The sequence below is a fragment of the Pseudophryne corroboree genome, chromosome 7 (genome assembly GCF_028390025.1).
Source record: "Pseudophryne corroboree isolate aPseCor3 chromosome 7, aPseCor3.hap2, whole genome shotgun sequence".
NCBI lineage: Eukaryota > Metazoa > Chordata > Amphibia > Anura > Myobatrachidae > Pseudophryne > Pseudophryne corroboree.
The window spans coordinates 36254166-36271076 of NC_086450.1; the positions used below are offsets into that span (position 1 = coordinate 36254166).

General features: G+C 47.5%; 1 protein-coding gene across 1 annotated transcript in view; it reads right to left on the minus strand.

The window, feature by feature from the left end:
- Nucleotides 1–2084: 2084 nt before the first annotated feature.
- EHHADH (enoyl-CoA hydratase and 3-hydroxyacyl CoA dehydrogenase) overlaps nt 2085–16911 on the minus strand; it is a 244519-nt gene continuing 229692 nt past the window's right edge. Inside the window, exon 7 of the mRNA XM_063933010.1 lies at nt 2085–3517. Within this exon, the coding sequence (XP_063789080.1) occupies nt 2250–3517 (1268 nt within the window). The 3' untranslated portion in view covers nt 2085–2249. The remainder of the gene's footprint in view (nt 3518–16911) is intronic.

Below are 16911 nucleotides of genomic sequence, written 5' to 3' on the forward strand. Positions count from 1 at the left end.
GAGACTGGGAGTGACTGGTTAGCTCCCAGGAGACGCTGATGCTGGAGGGAGGAGGGGGTCAGAGCCTGCAAGCAGCGCGGACTTCTGCAGCGCTACCCGCCGGCTAAAGTGTGTGAAGGAGCTGGGCGCAACTCACTGCGGGTGGCAGCGCTGCAGCTAGCGGTGGGGTCGCAGGGGCTGGAGATAACAGAGGCAGTACGGAAAGTGCACAGCGGCTGGTGACCCACAAAACTACAGCTAAGAAGCGTGGAGTGTGCCAGAATGTGACGCTCCTCCCCGCCAGAGAGACCCTGCTGAGTATGCTGATGTGGGGGTCAAGTATGGCATACCCTCTCACACACCCCCATACCTCCCAAATGTCCCAATTTTCGCGGGACAGTCCCATTTTTTGGGGTCTGTCCCGCTGTCCCACCCGCGGGTCGCAGTGTCCGGCGGTGGGGGGGGGGGCAGTTGGAAAGCTCCTGTACTCGCTGTTCTGCTTAGCAGAGCAGCGGTGAATAGTGGAGACAGATGGAGAGGGGGCATCAGGGGGTACGGATTAAGGGGGGTTCCAGCAGCAGAGCCGGATTAAGGGGGGGGGGGGCAGGCGGTACGTACCGTTGGCCCCACAGTTTTAGGGGCCCCCCCGGGCTCGAGTAGCTCTGTCCCAGCTCAGAAGCTCCCCCGTCCTGCCAGCAACAGCGGCAGCATTGTGCTACAGTCAGCACACGCTGCTGCGTATTGGCAGGTCTGTGGTGTTACAGGGAAGCAGCAGTCTCCATGCTTTCTTCTGCCTGTGCGGGTGTGTAGGGGGAGCGACCACCTCCTCTGGATTTACCTCTAGCTGAGGGGACAAAATTCCATAAAAAAAAAAAAAAAAAAAAAAAATCCCGGAATTTGCATAATGGGGCGTGGCCTCGCGTCCCGCGATTAGGCCACGCCCCCAACCCACAGCAGGCACAGCAATGAGATAGGGCTCCCCTGTCTCAAGTACCCTGTGCCCCCCGGACTCATAATCAGCCCCTGGGGGCATGCCAGCAGCTCACAGAGCGCTGGGCATGCCCCCTCACTGACGAAAACGGGTGCCCTCCCGTGAAGCCACGCCCCCTTTTCGCCGTGTGTGTGTGTGTGTGTGTGTGTGTGTGTGTGTGTGTGTGTGTGTGAAAGCTGGGAGGTATGCACCCTGCCTGTGCCATGTCCATACTATCTGCTTCTGCAGCTGCTCCTAGTGTCCTATAGATTTGGCCAGATCTGTGACTCATTTGACTAACTCCGCCCACTGTTGTGACTCCGCCCAGCGTTAGCAAATGAATCACAAGATCACAGATCTGGGCTATTATATAGGAGATGTGTGTGTATATATATATATATATATATATATATATACTTATATATATTGTATATATGGTGGCAAAAAAAAAACAGTTTGCCACAGCCTGCTAAAGGAGAGGCTAATACTTTATCTAGGAGTGGGCAGGCTCATGCTCACACTTCTCTGCACACCGAACACAGGTTCACAGGTGGGGCACATGGGTGTAATTGATTTTGGTTTAGGTAGTTAGTGCTTGGGAGGAAGCACACATAGCTGATATCGGGATGGGGGCATGGCGACCAACGCAGAACTAGCTGACCTGTCATTAGAAAGGTGACTACAGTGTTTATCCAGAAGTAGGGTCATGCGAGATTGTGAATTATTTTGTTGGTGTGATTGCTGGAACCATGCCTTATACTGATTGTACCAAGCTGAAATTCCTGAATAAACTGCAGCAAAGTGGCTCAGCAAAATCCATGTGAGCATCATCTGTTACCGTCCTTGCCACTAGATATATAGATAGATAGATAGATAGATAGATAGATAGATAGATAGATAGATAGATAGGTAGATAGATTTTAATTTATTGAATAAATGAAGGGACACTAATTTAAAAAATCACCAGTAATATATAAACTGTTTATAATTAAGATCCCCTTTTATCCAGATTTAAAGTGAAAAGCGTCAGTTTAGGAAATAATAATAATAATAATAATATTTGTACGTTGCCATACAAGCTTAAAAAATACACAGAGTTGTTTTTTAAACAAATCTTAATCAATTTATTAGTGAGAAAAAAATAATTTATTGCACATATTCAGTCATTCTGAGTGATTCATTTATATGTCAGTAGGATTACTTCTCATGATTTCCAATATATTGATGAAAATATTCCACTAACATTAATTGTCTGGCAGTAATCTGGAATGTTCAGAGTGGAAATCTCCCATGGCTACAATCAGAGCCTGTGACTGAGCTTTCCAACATGGGTTCTCCATGCTTTGATCGGAGGACTTCCCACGGATACAAGCTTTTTAAGTAGAAAGGCCGGCTTCATACTTGGAACATCTGGGTTGGTCTTGTGATAATTCTCCAGCATGTCCAGCACTTTAGGTAAGCCAACGTTGGAGGCATAATACATTGGCCCTCCTCTGTACTTATGCCAGCCATAACCATTGTTGTAGATGACATCTATATCCTCTGGACCAGAGGCTATTCCATCTTCCAAGACCCGGAAGCCTTCATTGATGAGCGCATACAGGCATCGTTCCAATATCTGCTCGGGACTTGATCGGTGTTGCTTTATTTGATGCGTGCTTCTATATTTCTCCAGGACATCTTTCACCCAAGGATCAGGCTGGGCATTTCTGCCCCAAGGCTTCTCATACTGGTACCATCCTTTGCCAGACTTCTCTCCAAATCTTCCTATTTCACAAAGCATGTCGGCAAGAGGGCTGTACCTACTACCATAGCGTTCCCTTGCTGGAGTACCATGGGGAACCTTGACACCGGTGAGCCCCTTCTCCATTCTTATCCTCCAGAAAACATCTAGGCCGGCCAGGTCCATCATGCGAAAAGGACCCATGGTAATGCCAAAATCTTCAAGAACTCTGTCCACTTCTTCTGGATACCATCCTTCCTCTAAAAGATAAACCGCTTGCTCAAGGAATGGGTCCGCCATGCGATTCCCAACAAATAAGGGGCAGTTGCCTACCAATACTGCCACTTTTCCCAGTGTCTTTCCCAGGTTCATAGTTGTGGCAATGGTAGGGAGTGAAGTGTAATGGCCTCTCACCACCTCAAGGAGCCTCATGATGTTGGCAGGGGAGAAGAAGTGAGTGCCAATGACTTGCTCAGGCCGATCCGTGACGGATGCAATTTCATCGATATTAAGTCCGGATGTGTTAGTGCAGAGGAAGGCATCGGGTTTACAGATCGCTGACAACTTACTGAATATTTGCTTCTTTAGTTCCATGTTCTCATACACCGCCTCAATGACCAGGTCTACATTTCCAAGTTCTCCAAAGTCCAGGGTGAAGTGAACAGAGCCCAGTCCGCTCCCTGGATCAGACCCTTGCTTCTTTAACTTCTCAGCTTCACGTTCCAGTAATGCGTTCACTGCTTTCTTCCCCAGATCCAGCTGCTGGGCGTCCTGCTCCAGGGCGATCACAGGAATGTTTACCTTGGCTAGTGAGATGACTATCCCTCTTCCCATTGTCCCCAGTCCTGAGAAATAGAAAGTTGAATTAGAATTCTCGTAAACATTAATATTATAAATAAGCTTTGTATCAATTTGTAGAAAGTGCTGTTCCCGTTATTTCTAATAGCATTTAGACCAGTGGTTCCCAAACTGGGTGTCTTGGCACTCTGGGGTGCAAGGGGGCACTTGCAGGGGTGTCATGTAATATGCAAAACCAGTGCTGGTGGCTGCCAATCATAAAATATGTGGACAAACAGAAATGAATCCTGTCCCTCACCACATAACTTACCCTTAGGATGACATACAGTATAAACACTTTTTACCTAATTTAATATATATTTTTCCCCCAATACTTTTGGCCTAGGGTTGCAGTGAAAAAATTCTGATACTCTAAGGCACCGTGATTGAAAAAAGTTTGGGCCTAGTGATTTAGACTAAATTTTAAAAAAGCAACTCAATGTCATTAAGTGGTAGGAAGGAATATATACTTTTTACCGGTGGCCGGGATCCCAGCTGTTATGATCCCGACATCGGGATCCTGGACACCATTATGCCGGCAGCGGGGCGAGTGCTAGAAAGCACATTGCGGGCACAGGAAAGTATTCACAGCGCTTCACTTTTTCCACATTTTGTTATGTTACAGCCTTATTCCAAAATGGAATAAATTCATTTTTTCCCCTCAAAATTTTACACACAACACCCCATAATGACGTGAAAAAAGTTTTTTTTGAGATTTTTGTAAATGTATTAGTAATAAAAAAAAACTAACAATCACATGTACATAAGTATTCCCAGCCTTTGCTAACTAAGTACTTTGTTGATGCACCTTTGGCAGCAATTACAGCCTCAAGTTTTTTTTTATATGATGCCACAAGCTTGGCACACCTATCTTTTCGCAGTTTCGCTCATACCTCTTTGCAGCACCTCTCAAGCTCCATCAGGTTGGATGGGAAGCGTCAGTGCATGGGATGGTATTGGCTTGGTGATGAGCGGTGTCTGGTTTCCTCCAAACATGACACCTGGCATTCATGCCAAAGAGTTCATTCTTTGTCTCATCAGACCAGAGAATTTTGTTTCTCATGGTCTGAGAGTCCTTCAGGTGAATTATGGCAAACTCCAGGCGGGCTGCCATGTGCTTTTTTACTAAGGAGTGGCTTCCGTCTGGCCACTCTACCATGCAGGCCTGATTGGTGGATTGCTGCAGAGATGGTTGTCCTTCTGGAAGGTTCGCCTTTCTATACAGAGGAATGCTGTAGCTCTGACAGAGTGACCATCAGATTCTTGGTCACCTCCCTGACTAGGGCCCTTCTTCCCCGATTGCTCAGTTTAGACGGCCGGCCAGCTCTAGGAAGAGTCCTAGTGGTTCCGAACTTCTTCCATTTACGGATGATGGAGGCCACTGTGCTCATTGGGATCTTCAAAGCAGCAGATCTTTTTCTGTACCCTTCCCCAGATTTGTGCCTCGAGACAATCCTGTCTCGGAGGTCTACAGACAATTCCTTTGACTTCATGCTTGGTTTGTGCTCAGCCATGCACTGTCAAGTGTGGGACCTTATATATAGACAGGCGTGTGCCTTTCCAAATCATGTCCAATCAACTGAATTTACTACATGTGCACTCCAATTAAGCTGTAGGAACATGCAAGGATGATCAGTGGAAACAGGATGCACCTGAGCTCAATTTTGAGCTTCATGGCAAAGGCTGTGAATATTTATATAAATGTGAGTTCTTAGTTTTTTATTTTTAATAAATTTGCAAAAATCACAAAAAACTTTTTTCACGTTGTCATTATGGGGTATTGTGTGTAGAATTTTGAGGGAAAAAATGAATTTATTCCATATTGGAATAAGGCTGTAACATAACAAAATGTGGAAAAAGTGAAGCGCTGTGAATACTTTCCGGATGCACTGTACATGATACATGTGATGCCTATGCAATAAATTCCAAATGCAATTTGACCTTGTGTGAATTCATCCCTAAACATGTAAGTATGACTTTGGTGTGTTAGATGTTATTTTATTGTAGACACTGGACTGTCTGCACCTTGTAGGTTCTACCTATATTTATTGGACGCGCTGTTTTCGATACAATTACAATATTAACCAAATCATTACAGACACCAGATACTTTAATTAAACAAATGTGTTCAACTAAAGATTACTAACTACTTACCCTAGCAACTCACTAGCAGCAGCAGCAGTAGCAGCAGCATACTATGAACGAGTGCACACCAGCACAGATAATCGTGTGTCATGATCGTGCGCTGCTGTCTCTTTCCCCTGTCAGTGGTTCCCACAAGGGGGGTGTCACAACTGAGGGCCTGAGCTGACGGGAGGCAGCCTCAGTTGTAGGGGCTGAGATGTAACGGAACCTGGGAGGTTGTATCAGACCCCTAGACATGTAAGTAACATGTAGAATAACTGCCCGAAGGCGTGACCACGACAACCAGGATAAAAGTCAATGATGTTTATTATGACAAACTCCGTAACACAGCAGCAGTAAAGGAAACATAAAAGTCAACAGAGGATAAATACAATTCCTGGGTACTACAGGGTGGCAAGGGCCACAGGCACTGGTAGTGTGAGACAGTTCTTATAATCTTCTAGTTGGAAAGTCCTTACCAGGCCTGACTGTAGCAATGGAGAGAACCCAGGATCGTACCAGCTGGTGTTCCAGGAAAGGCTGGGCTGCTGAAGATAAAACGGCTGCTGTGGATACTGGCTGGAACCAGACTGTTGTTGGTACGGAGTGGGTACTGGCTGGAACCAGTTAAATAATAAACGAACTTGAGAGCGATGAAATAATAATGAAGTTTGGAGTTTGAGAGCGGTGAAATAATAATACCGGTGGAGAGTGGTAAACTGCAGAAAGGACACCGGCCCTTTAAGAGAAGCTGTACACTGCTGGAAGCTGGGCTGGAAGCAGGTGATTGATAATGAAGTTTGGAGTTTGAGAGCGGTGAAATAATAATACCGGTGGAGAGTGGTAAACTGCAGAAAGGACACCGGCCCTTTAAGAGAAGCTGTACACTGCTGGAAGCTGGGCTGGAAGCAGGTGATTGTTGTAACTGGAAACAGGTGAGTCCAGAATGGATCGGAGAGTCAGGCTACACCGCAGATGGAATGCTGGTGCGGGTCTCTATAGCAGAAGTCTGGAGACAGGAGCTGGAACCTGGAAGACAACCACAGGAGAGAGACAAACTGGAACTAGGTTAGACAACCAAAGCACTGACGCCTTCCTTGCTCAGGCACAGCTTACTTATACCTGCAGCAAGGAAGGGGTTGGCTAGGCAATTATGCAAATCAACAATACAGACAGCAGATTGGTGGAAATGATCAGATGACAAAATCCAAGATGGCTGCGCCCATGCAGACACTTGGAGGGAAGTTTGGTTTGTAACCCATGTGAGAATTGAAACAGTAATGGCGACGCCGGCCACAGGAGACAGGGGACGCCAGACTGACAAGCGCACATTTAACCACGCGGGCACAGCGGAGGCCGCGGCTGATGAAATCACCACTCTGACATTCTGCATGTGGAAACTCAGGAACAGCGGGATCCGGTCCTGGAACGCTGAGCCAGCCTTAGGAGGCATCTGAAGGGTAAGTAATGGCGTCCAGATACCCGGATCGTGACAGGGGGATAATGGGAGTCGTCAGCAGTGACCCCTGAGCAGCAACAGCAAATCAATTGCAAAGAAACACCTTAGTGTCGCCCCTGGCAGAATCTGAGATTTGACCTAACAAGTAGGGCAGCAGTAGATTTATGACTGAAGCGGGAGCCTCCCGAAGAACGCAGGACGGTAAGGCTACTATGGTGTTAATGCCTGGCGTGGTATTTACGTACATAATTGTGAATTAAGATGCAATCTGCGCAGAGATCACATAACTGATTACCCAGCATGAAATGGGCTCAGTATTTAGGGCACTGCCCAGTGAATGTTCCTGCCTTGCAGAAATCCCACTTGCCCGCAGGGTATCCCGCCTTGCTTGTGAGATCATCTACCCATACTGTATGCAGGGCAGTTCTAGGAAGAGGGACGGGGGAGGTGAATCTGGTGATTAATTGCATTAATATACATAAAGTCTTTCAGAGACCAGCTGTATTACAGTGAGATCTCATTTATGGTAGTGCATGAAAAATTAATAACTGTATTATAGCTGGAAGGAGGTTGCCTTGAAGCTTTTCTGTGTGGTCCTATTTATAGCGGAGGAAGATAACATTTATTACACGGTTGTTGTAGCTCTGTCATTCTTCTTAAGAGTAAAAGCGGAGAGGTGTGTATGAGATTAACCAGCTACATGCTGCAATCTGTAACGGGCTGCTCACTGCAATCAGGTATCTTGACTATCAGACCATACAAAGTGCTGGAATATAACCCTCAAATGTACCCGCTGGTGATATTTCTTAACCCCTAGGAGCCCAGTACCCTATATGCTGCCAACAAACACTAATGTAGAATATTGAGATTACATTGTGTTTGGGGGGGCGGGTCTGGACTGTACACCCCGATTTTACTCCGACCATGCTGAGACTTGTAGTGGCATGCAGAAAAAAGAAAATGCAGGTGCACACTCTAAGCACTAATAGTACGGATAGTAAAAACATTTATAATAACCTCTACAATTATCCTCATTAGATGGGTCCCTAACTTCCCTAATATGGACATGTTTTATAATGTGTCCGTATTAGTAATGTTAGGGACCCACCTGATGAGGTTCACCTTAACGTGGTAGGCGGGCATGCAATTGTTTGTACAAACGTGCTAAGGGCAAAATTCGGATCGGATTGCTGGGCTGCGTTTTTTGCTGCCCTGCGATCAGATAGTCGCCGCCTACAGGTGGAGAGTATTCTTGCTGTGCAAGTGTGCGATCACATGTGTAGCAGAACTGCACAAAATGATTTTGTGCAGTCTCTGCGCAGCCCAGGACTTACTCTTCCAGTTCGATTGAATCCTGTTGATCGGGTTCGGAGCTGACGTCAGACATTCTCCCTGAAAATGTTTGAGCCCGCCTGCGTTTTTCCGGACACTCCCTGAAAACGGTCAGTTGCCACCCACAAACGGCCTCTTCCTGTCAATCACCTTGCGAACGCCCGTGCGAATGGATCCTTCGCACCATCTCATCGCTGATCGGTGAAGCCCGTTGTAGCCGACGCGCCGACGTATTGCGGTGCATACGCATGCGCAGTTCGGATGTGATTGCCCGCTCGTTGAAAACGCACAGCAGCGATCAATTCTGAATTTCCCCCTAAGAACCTTACTTATTCTCCTTGTTAATTGTAGGGGTTATTATGAATATTTTGATTAACAGATTTTTTAGTGCTTAGTGTGCACCTGCATTTTCTTTTTCTTGCATTATGTTTATAAAAGAGCATCTGTAAGACAGTGGTATCCTCTTTATTTATTCTGCAAGGAGAGCCCTAGGATAAGTATCATATACCTAGGATTTTAGATTATTAAAAAATATATTTGACTAGAAGCTCCATATAATTATAAATATATGTGCACATTTACAGAGCAAAATATGCATTTTTCTCTGACGTCCTAGTGGATGCTGGGGACTCCGTAAGGACCATGGGGAATAGCGGCTCCGCAGGAGACTGGGCACAAAAGTAAAGCTTTAGAACTACCTGGTGTGCACTGGCTTCTCCCCCTATGACCCTCCTCCAAGCCTCAGTTAGATTTTTGTGCCCGAACGAGAAGGGTGCACACTAGGTGGCTCTCCTGAGCTGCTTAGTGAAAAGTTTAGTTTTAGGTTTTTTAGGTTCAGTGAGACCTGCTGGCAACAGGCTCACTGCATCGAGGGACTAAGGGGAGAAGAAGCGAACTCACCTGCGTGCAGAGTGGATTGGGCTTCTTAGGCTACTGGACATTAGCTCCAGAGGGACCGATCACAGGCCCAGCCATGGATAGGTCCCAGAGCCGCGCCGCCGGCCCCCTTACAGAGCCAGAAGACAGAAGAGGTCCGGAAAATCGTCGTCAGAAGACGTCCTGTCTTCAACAAGGTAGCGCACAGCACTGCAGCTGTGCGCCATTGCTCTCAGCACACTTCACACTCCGGTCACTGAGGGTGCAGGGCGCTGGGGGGGGGGGGCGCCCTGAGACGCAATAAAAACACCTTGGATGGCAAAAAATGCATCACATATAGCTCCTGGGCTATATGGATGAATTTAACCCCTGCCAGAATACACAGAAAAACGGGAGAGGCGGAGCCTATCTCCTCAGCACACTGGCGCCATTTTCCCTCACAGCTCCGTTTCGGGAAGCTCCCTGGCTCTCCCCTGCAGTCACTACACTACAGAAAGGGTTAAAAAAGAGAGGGGGGCACTAATTACGCGCAGTATTAAAAATACAGCAGCTATAAGGGGAAAAACACTTATATAAGGTTATCCCTGTATATATATATATATATATATAGCGCTCTGGTGTGTGCTGGCAAACTCTCACTCTGTCTCCCCAAAGGGCTAGTGGGGTCCTGTCCTCTATCAGAGCATTCCCTGTGTGTGTGCTGTGTGTCGGTACGTTTGTGTCGACATGTATGAGGAGAAAAATGATGTGGAGACGGAGCAGATTGCCTGTAATAGTGATGTCAGCCCCTAGGGGGTCGACACCTGAGTGGATGAACTGTTGGAAGGAATTACGTGACAGTGTCAGCTCTGTATAAAAGACAGTGGTTGACATGAGACAGCCGGCTACTCAGCTTGTGCCTGTCCAGACGTCTCATAGGCCGTCAGGGGCTCTAAAGCGCCCGTTACCTCAGATGGCAGATATAGACGCCGACACGGATACTGACTCCAGTGTCGACGGTGAAGAGACAAATGTGACTTCCAGTAGGGCCACACGTTACATGATTGAGGCAATGAAAAATGTTTTACACATTTCTGATAATACGAGTACCACCAAAAAGGGGTATTATGTTCGGTGAGGAAAAACTACCTGTAGTTTTCCTGAATCTGAGAAATTAAATGAGGTGTGTGATGATGCGTGGGTTTCCCCCGATAACAACGGATAATTTCTAAAATGTTATTGGCATTATATCCTTTCCCGCCAGAGGTTAGGGTGCGTTGGGAAACACCCCCTAGGGTGGATAAAGCGCTCACACGCTTGTAAGAACAAGGGCTCTACCCTCTCCTGAGATGGCCGCCCTTAAGGATCCTGCTGATAGAAAGCAGGAGGGTATCCTAAAATGTATTTACACACATACTGGTGTTATACTGCGACCAGCAATCGCCTCAGCCTGGATGTGCAGTGCTGGGTTGGCGTGGTCGGATTCCCTGACTGAAAATATTGATACCCTAGATAGGGACAGTATATTATTGCCTATAGAGCATTTCAAAATGCATTTCTATATATGCGTGATGCACAGCGGAATATTTGCCGACTGGCATCAAGTCTAAGTGCGTTGTCCATTTCTGCCAGTAGAGGGTTATGGACACGACAGTGGTCAGGTGATGCGGATTCCAAACGGCATTTGGAAGTATTGCCTTATTAAGGGGAGGAGTTATTTGGGGTCGGTCTTTCAGACCTGGTGGCCACGGCAACAGCTGGGAAATCCACGTTTGTACCCCAGGTCGCCTCTCAACATAAGAAGACGCCGTATTATCAGGCGCAGTCTTTTCGTGGGCAAGCGGGCAAAAGGTTCCTCATTTCTGCCCCGTGACAGAGGGAGAGGAAAAAGGCTGCAGAAATCAGCCAGTTCCCAGGAACAGAAGCCCTCTCCCGCCTCTGCCAAGCCCTCAGTATGACGCTGGGGCTTTACAAGCAGAATCAGGCACGGTGGGGGCCCGTCTCAATGAATTTCAGCGCGCAGTGGGCTCACTCGCAAGTAGACCCCTGGATCCTTCCGGTGATATCTCAGGGGTACAAATTGGAATTCGAGACGTCTCCCCCTCGCCGTTTCCTAAAGTCGGCTTTACCGATGTCTCCTTCTGACAGGGAGGCAGTTTTGGAAGCCATTCACAAGCTGTATTCCCAGCAGGTGATAATCAAGGTACCCCTCCTGCAACAGGGAACGGGGTATTATTCCACACTGTTGTGGTACCGAAGCCGGACGGCTCGGTGAGACCGATTCTAAATCTAAAATCTTGAACACTTACATACGGAGGTTCAAATTCAAGATTGAGTCACTCAGAGCAGTGATTGCGAACCTGGAAGAACGGGACTACATGATGTCTCGGGACATCAAGGATGCTTACCTTCATGTCCCAATTTACCCTTCTCACCAAGGGTACCTCAGGTTTATGGTACAGAACTGTCACTATCAGTTTCAGACGCTGCCGTATGGATGGTCCACGGCACCCCGGGTCTTTACCAAGGTAATGGCCGAAATGATGATACTCCTTCGAAGGAAGGGAATTTCAGTTATCCCTTACTTGGACGATTCCCTGATAAGGGTAAGATCCAGGGAACAGTTGGAGGTCGGTGTAGCACTATCTCAGGTAGTGTTGCGGCAGCACGATTGGATTCTCAATATTCCAAAATCGCAGCTGATTCCGACGACTCGTCGTCTGTTCCTAGGGATGATCCTGGACACAGTCCAGAAAAAGGTGTTTCTCCCGGAGGAAAAAGTCAGGGAGTTATCCGAGCTAGTCGGGAACCTCCTATAACCGAGCCAAGTCTCAGTACATCAATGAAAAAGTTCTGGGAAAAATGGTGGCTTCCTACGAAGCAATCCCATTCGGCAGATTCCACGCAAGAACTTTCCAGTGGGACCTGCTGGACAAATGGTCCGGGTCGCATCTTCAGATGCATCAGCGGATAACCCTGTCACCAAGCACAAGGGTGTCTCTCCTGTGGTGGTTGCAGAGTGCTCATCTTCTAGAGGGCCGCAGATTCGACATTCAGGACTGGGTCCTGGTGACCACGGATGCCAGCCTGCGAGGCTGGGGAGCAGTCACACAGGGAAGGAATTTCCAGAGCTTATGGTCAAGCCTGGAGACATCACTTCACATAAATATCCTGAAGCTAAGGGCCATTTACAATGCTCTAAGCTCAGCAAGACCTCTGCTTCAAGGTCACCCGGAGTTGATCCATTCGGACAACATCACGGCAGTCACCCACGTAAACAGACAGGGTGACACAAGAAGCAGGAGGGCAATGGCAGAAGCTGCAAGGATTCTTCGCTGGGCGGAAAATCATGTGATAGCACTGTCAGCAAGTGGGGACTTCACCCAGAAGTCTTCCACATGTTTATAAAACTCGACAAGTATTGCGCCGGGTCAAGGGACCCTCCGGCAATAGCTGTAGACGCTCTGGTAACACAGTGGGTGTACCAGTCAGTGTATGTGTTCCCTCCTCTGCCTCTCATACCCAAGGTACTGAGAATTATAAGATGGAGAGGAGTAAGCACTATATTCGGGCTCCGGATTGGCCAAGAAGGACTTGGTAACCGGAACTTCAAGAGATGCTCACGGAGGATCCGTGGCCTCTACCTCTAAGAAGGGACCTGCTCCAGCAAGGACCCTGTCTGTTCCAAGACTTACCGCGACTGCGTTTGACGGCATGGCGGTTGAACGCCGGATCCTGAAGGAGAAAGGCATTCCGGATGAAGTCATTCCTATCCTGATCAAAGCCAGGAAAGATATAACCGCAAAACATTATCACCGCATTTGGCGAAAATATGTTGCGTGGTGCGAGGCCAGTAAGGCCCCGACGGAGGAATTTTCAACTAGGTCGATTCCTACATTTCCTGCAAACAGGAGTGTCTATGGGCCTGAAATGGGGGTCCATTAAGGTTCAAATTTCGGCCCTGTCAATTTTCTTCCAAAAAGAACTAGCTTCAGTCCCTGAAGTTCAGACGTTTGTGAAAAGGGTACTGTATATACAGCCTCCTTTTGTGCCTCCAGTGGCACCTTGGGATCTAAATGTAGTTTTTGGGTTCCAAAAGTCACATTGGTTTGAACCACTTAAATATGTGGAGTTAAAATATCTCACATGGAAAGTGGTCATGCTGTTGGCCCTGGCCTGGGCCAGGTGCGTGTCAGAATTGGCGGCTTTATCCTGTAAAAGCCCTCATCTGATTTTCCATTCGGACAGGGCGGAATTGAGGACTTGTCCTCAGTTTCTCCCTAAGGTGGTTTTCAGCGTTTCACCTGAATCAACCTATTGTGGTGCCTGCGGCTACTAGGGACTTGGAGGACTCCAAGTTGCTAGACGTTGTCAGGGCCCTGGAAATATAGGTTTCCAGGACGGCTGGAGTCAGAAAATCTGACTCGTTGTTTATTCTGTATGCACCCAACAAGCTGGGTGCTCCTGCTTCTAAGCAGACTATTGCTCGTTGGATTTGTAGTACAATTCAGCTTGCACATTCTGTGGCAGGCCTGCCACAGACAAAATCTGTAAAAGCCCATTCCACAAGGAAGGTGGGCTCATCTTGGGCGGCTGCCCGAGGGGTTTCTACTTTACAACTTTGCCGAGCAGCTACTTGGTCAGGAGCAAATACGTTTGTAAAATTCTACAAATTTGATACCCTGGCTGAGGAGGACCTGGAGTTCTCTCATTTGGTGCTGCAGAGTCATCCGCACTCTCCCGCCCGTTTGGGAGCTTTGGTATAATCCCCATGGTCCTTACGGAGTCCCCAGCATCCACTAGGACGTCAGAGAAAATAAGAATTTACTTACCGATAATTCTATTTCTCGTAGTCCGTAGTGGATGCTGGGCGCCCATCCCAAGTGCGGATTGTCTGCAATACTGGTACATAGTTATTGTTACCAAAAAAATCGGGTTATTGCTGTACTGAGCCATCTTTTCTAGAGGCTCCTCTGTTATCATGCTGTTAACTGGGTTTAGATCACAAGTTATATGGTGTGATTGGTGTGGCTGGTATGAGTCTTACCCGGGATTCAAAATCCTTCCTTATTGTGTACGCTCGTCCGGGCACAGTATCCTAACTGAGGCTTGGAGGAGGGTCATAGGGGGAGGAGCCAGTGCACACCAGGTAGTTCTAAAGCTTTACTTTTGTGCCCAGTCTCCTGCGGAGCCGCTATTCCCCATGGTCCTTACGGAGTCCCCAGCATCCACTACGGACTACGAGAAATAGAATTATCGGTAAGTAAATTCTTATTTTTTTTAAGTTTTGCAAATAAGCTTGTATCCAGCAAATGAGGCCCAATATATGTAAATGGTATGATAATATGGAAGGTTAGAAGATGGAGCCACATAGCAAAATCTAGGTGCCTTCAGGGTCCCCATACCTCTCTGTTGACGCTCAAAAATGGTGTCCACTCTCAGGGACTGATATGGGTGGCTACATCCACAGTAGGTCTAAGAGGATGGGTTATGAAGCGCAAAAGGACAAAGTTGAAGTTGATGGGTTGGCGAAGATGAAGCCCATGTCGATAAACCAAAATAAGATTCTTGAAGCGCCAACAGAGAAATGAAATTCCAATTTTGCTTATGCAAAAAATGGTAGCGGGGTATTATGACAGAGGTATGTAGGGGAGGACTATTAGTCCCAACTGTCATGACCTTTAGCAAGGGCTTATTGCAGTAAGTGACTGTGCTGCTGTCAGTCTTGTTGGTGCACTAGCACCTGTTGCTTGTAGCTGGTATTGCGACGGATCTACAGATTATTTCCATGCAGAGTGCGGCCTAACGGAGACAAACAGTTTCAGTTATGACAGCCGCAGCCCCCTTTCCGGAGTCGGGGACGCCAGCTAACGCATTTTGGAACCCTAAATGCCAATGGGGCTAATTCAGACCTGACCGCTGCTGTGCGTTCTCGCGTTTAGCGTGCAGTGCTATGGAGCCGGATGACGGGGGGAGTGAAGAAACTTCACTCTCCCCGTCACCCTAACCCAAGGGTAGCCCTTATACCGTATCGGCCGTCAGGCAGCTCGGCAGCGGGTCACCTAATGTGTTGGAGGCATAAGCTTTAGTAGCAAGAAACTTTAACTTTCAATCTGATTGTTATAGACAAGAACACTTCTCTACAATAAGATGACAAATATAAACCAGCTACTGAGAACAGTCACAGATATATACAGGTATGAGATCTGTTATTCAGTCATTTCCAGAACACAAAAAGGAAAACAATAAATAAATAATTGCTGACTTTTGATTAATTTGTTATTATGTATAAACTGATGTCCTCATATAATTACTGTGAGGAGCACAGCTAAACAATGCACGGAGGAGAAGGCCTGGAGACATCGGGCTTGGTCGGACATAGGGGGCATAATTCAGATCTGATCACAGCAGCCAATTTGTTAGCAGTTGGGCAAAACCATGTGCACTGCGGAAGGGGGGGGGCAGATGTAACATGTGCAGAGAGAGTTAGATTTGGGTGGGGTGTGTTCAAACTGAAATCTAAATTGCAGCGTAAAAATAAAGCAGCCAGTATTTACCCTGCACAGAAACACTATAACCCACCCAAATCTAACTCTCTCTGCACATGTTACATCTGCCCCCCCCCCCTGCTGCAGTGCACATGGTTTTGCCCAACTGCTAACAAATGTGCTGCTGCGATCATGTCTGAAGTACCCCCAAAATGCAGTCACATTCCAGGCCGCTCACTGCGATTGAAAATCCCAAGCAAATACTGGGGTCTATTTACTAAGCCTTGGATGAAGAGAAAGTGGATGCAGATAAAGTACCAGCCAGTAAGTTCCTAACTGTCATTTTTTTCAAACGCAGCCTGTAACATGGCAGTTAGGAGCTGATTGGCTGGTGCTTTATCACCTTCCACTTTATCTCTCTCCAAGGCTTGGTAAATAGACCCCAGTGAATGTACCTGCATCTGACTGAAGTCGGATGAAAAAAAGTCAGTGCTGGCTATGATAGGAAGCAGTTAGCGGATTTACCACTAGGCAACCAAAGCAGCTGCAGGTCCCAGGGGGCATGCCGACAGATCATGGAGTTGGGAGGGCATTTCTGACTGCTGGGCAGGCTGAATACTTCCAGCAGGCTGTCGGTGACTAGATAGCCGCCACGTGCCAGTTGCCTGCCCCTGACTGTGCGCAGTGCCTACAGTGTGATTTTAAGTACACTAGTACAACTACCACCCACTTGCTATAATAGGATGGGGGGCCGATTGGGGCGCAATCACTGACTGGGGGGCAGCACAATGAGTGGGGTCCTGTCTGCCACAATTGGTGGGGGCGCACACTGAGTATTGTTCAAAGAAAGGGGGGCCCCAAATCAGTGTCTTGCTTAGGGCCCCTTGAGGTCTGAATCCGGCTCTGATAGGAAGGCGTCAGAACACACACAGAGCATCACGGCTTGCTGTGTATGGGGCTTTGTAGCTGCCGGACCGGTCAGAGTCCCCATGCTGACCTCTGACCTCTGTCCACCACCAAAAGTGCCTACAATAGGCATGTAAGCGTCACAACTGGACCATGGAGCAATAGAAGTAGTGGCCTGGTCTTAAAAAATAATCACATTCTCTTTTACATTTGTGGGTGACTGTTGGCGTGTTCGTCC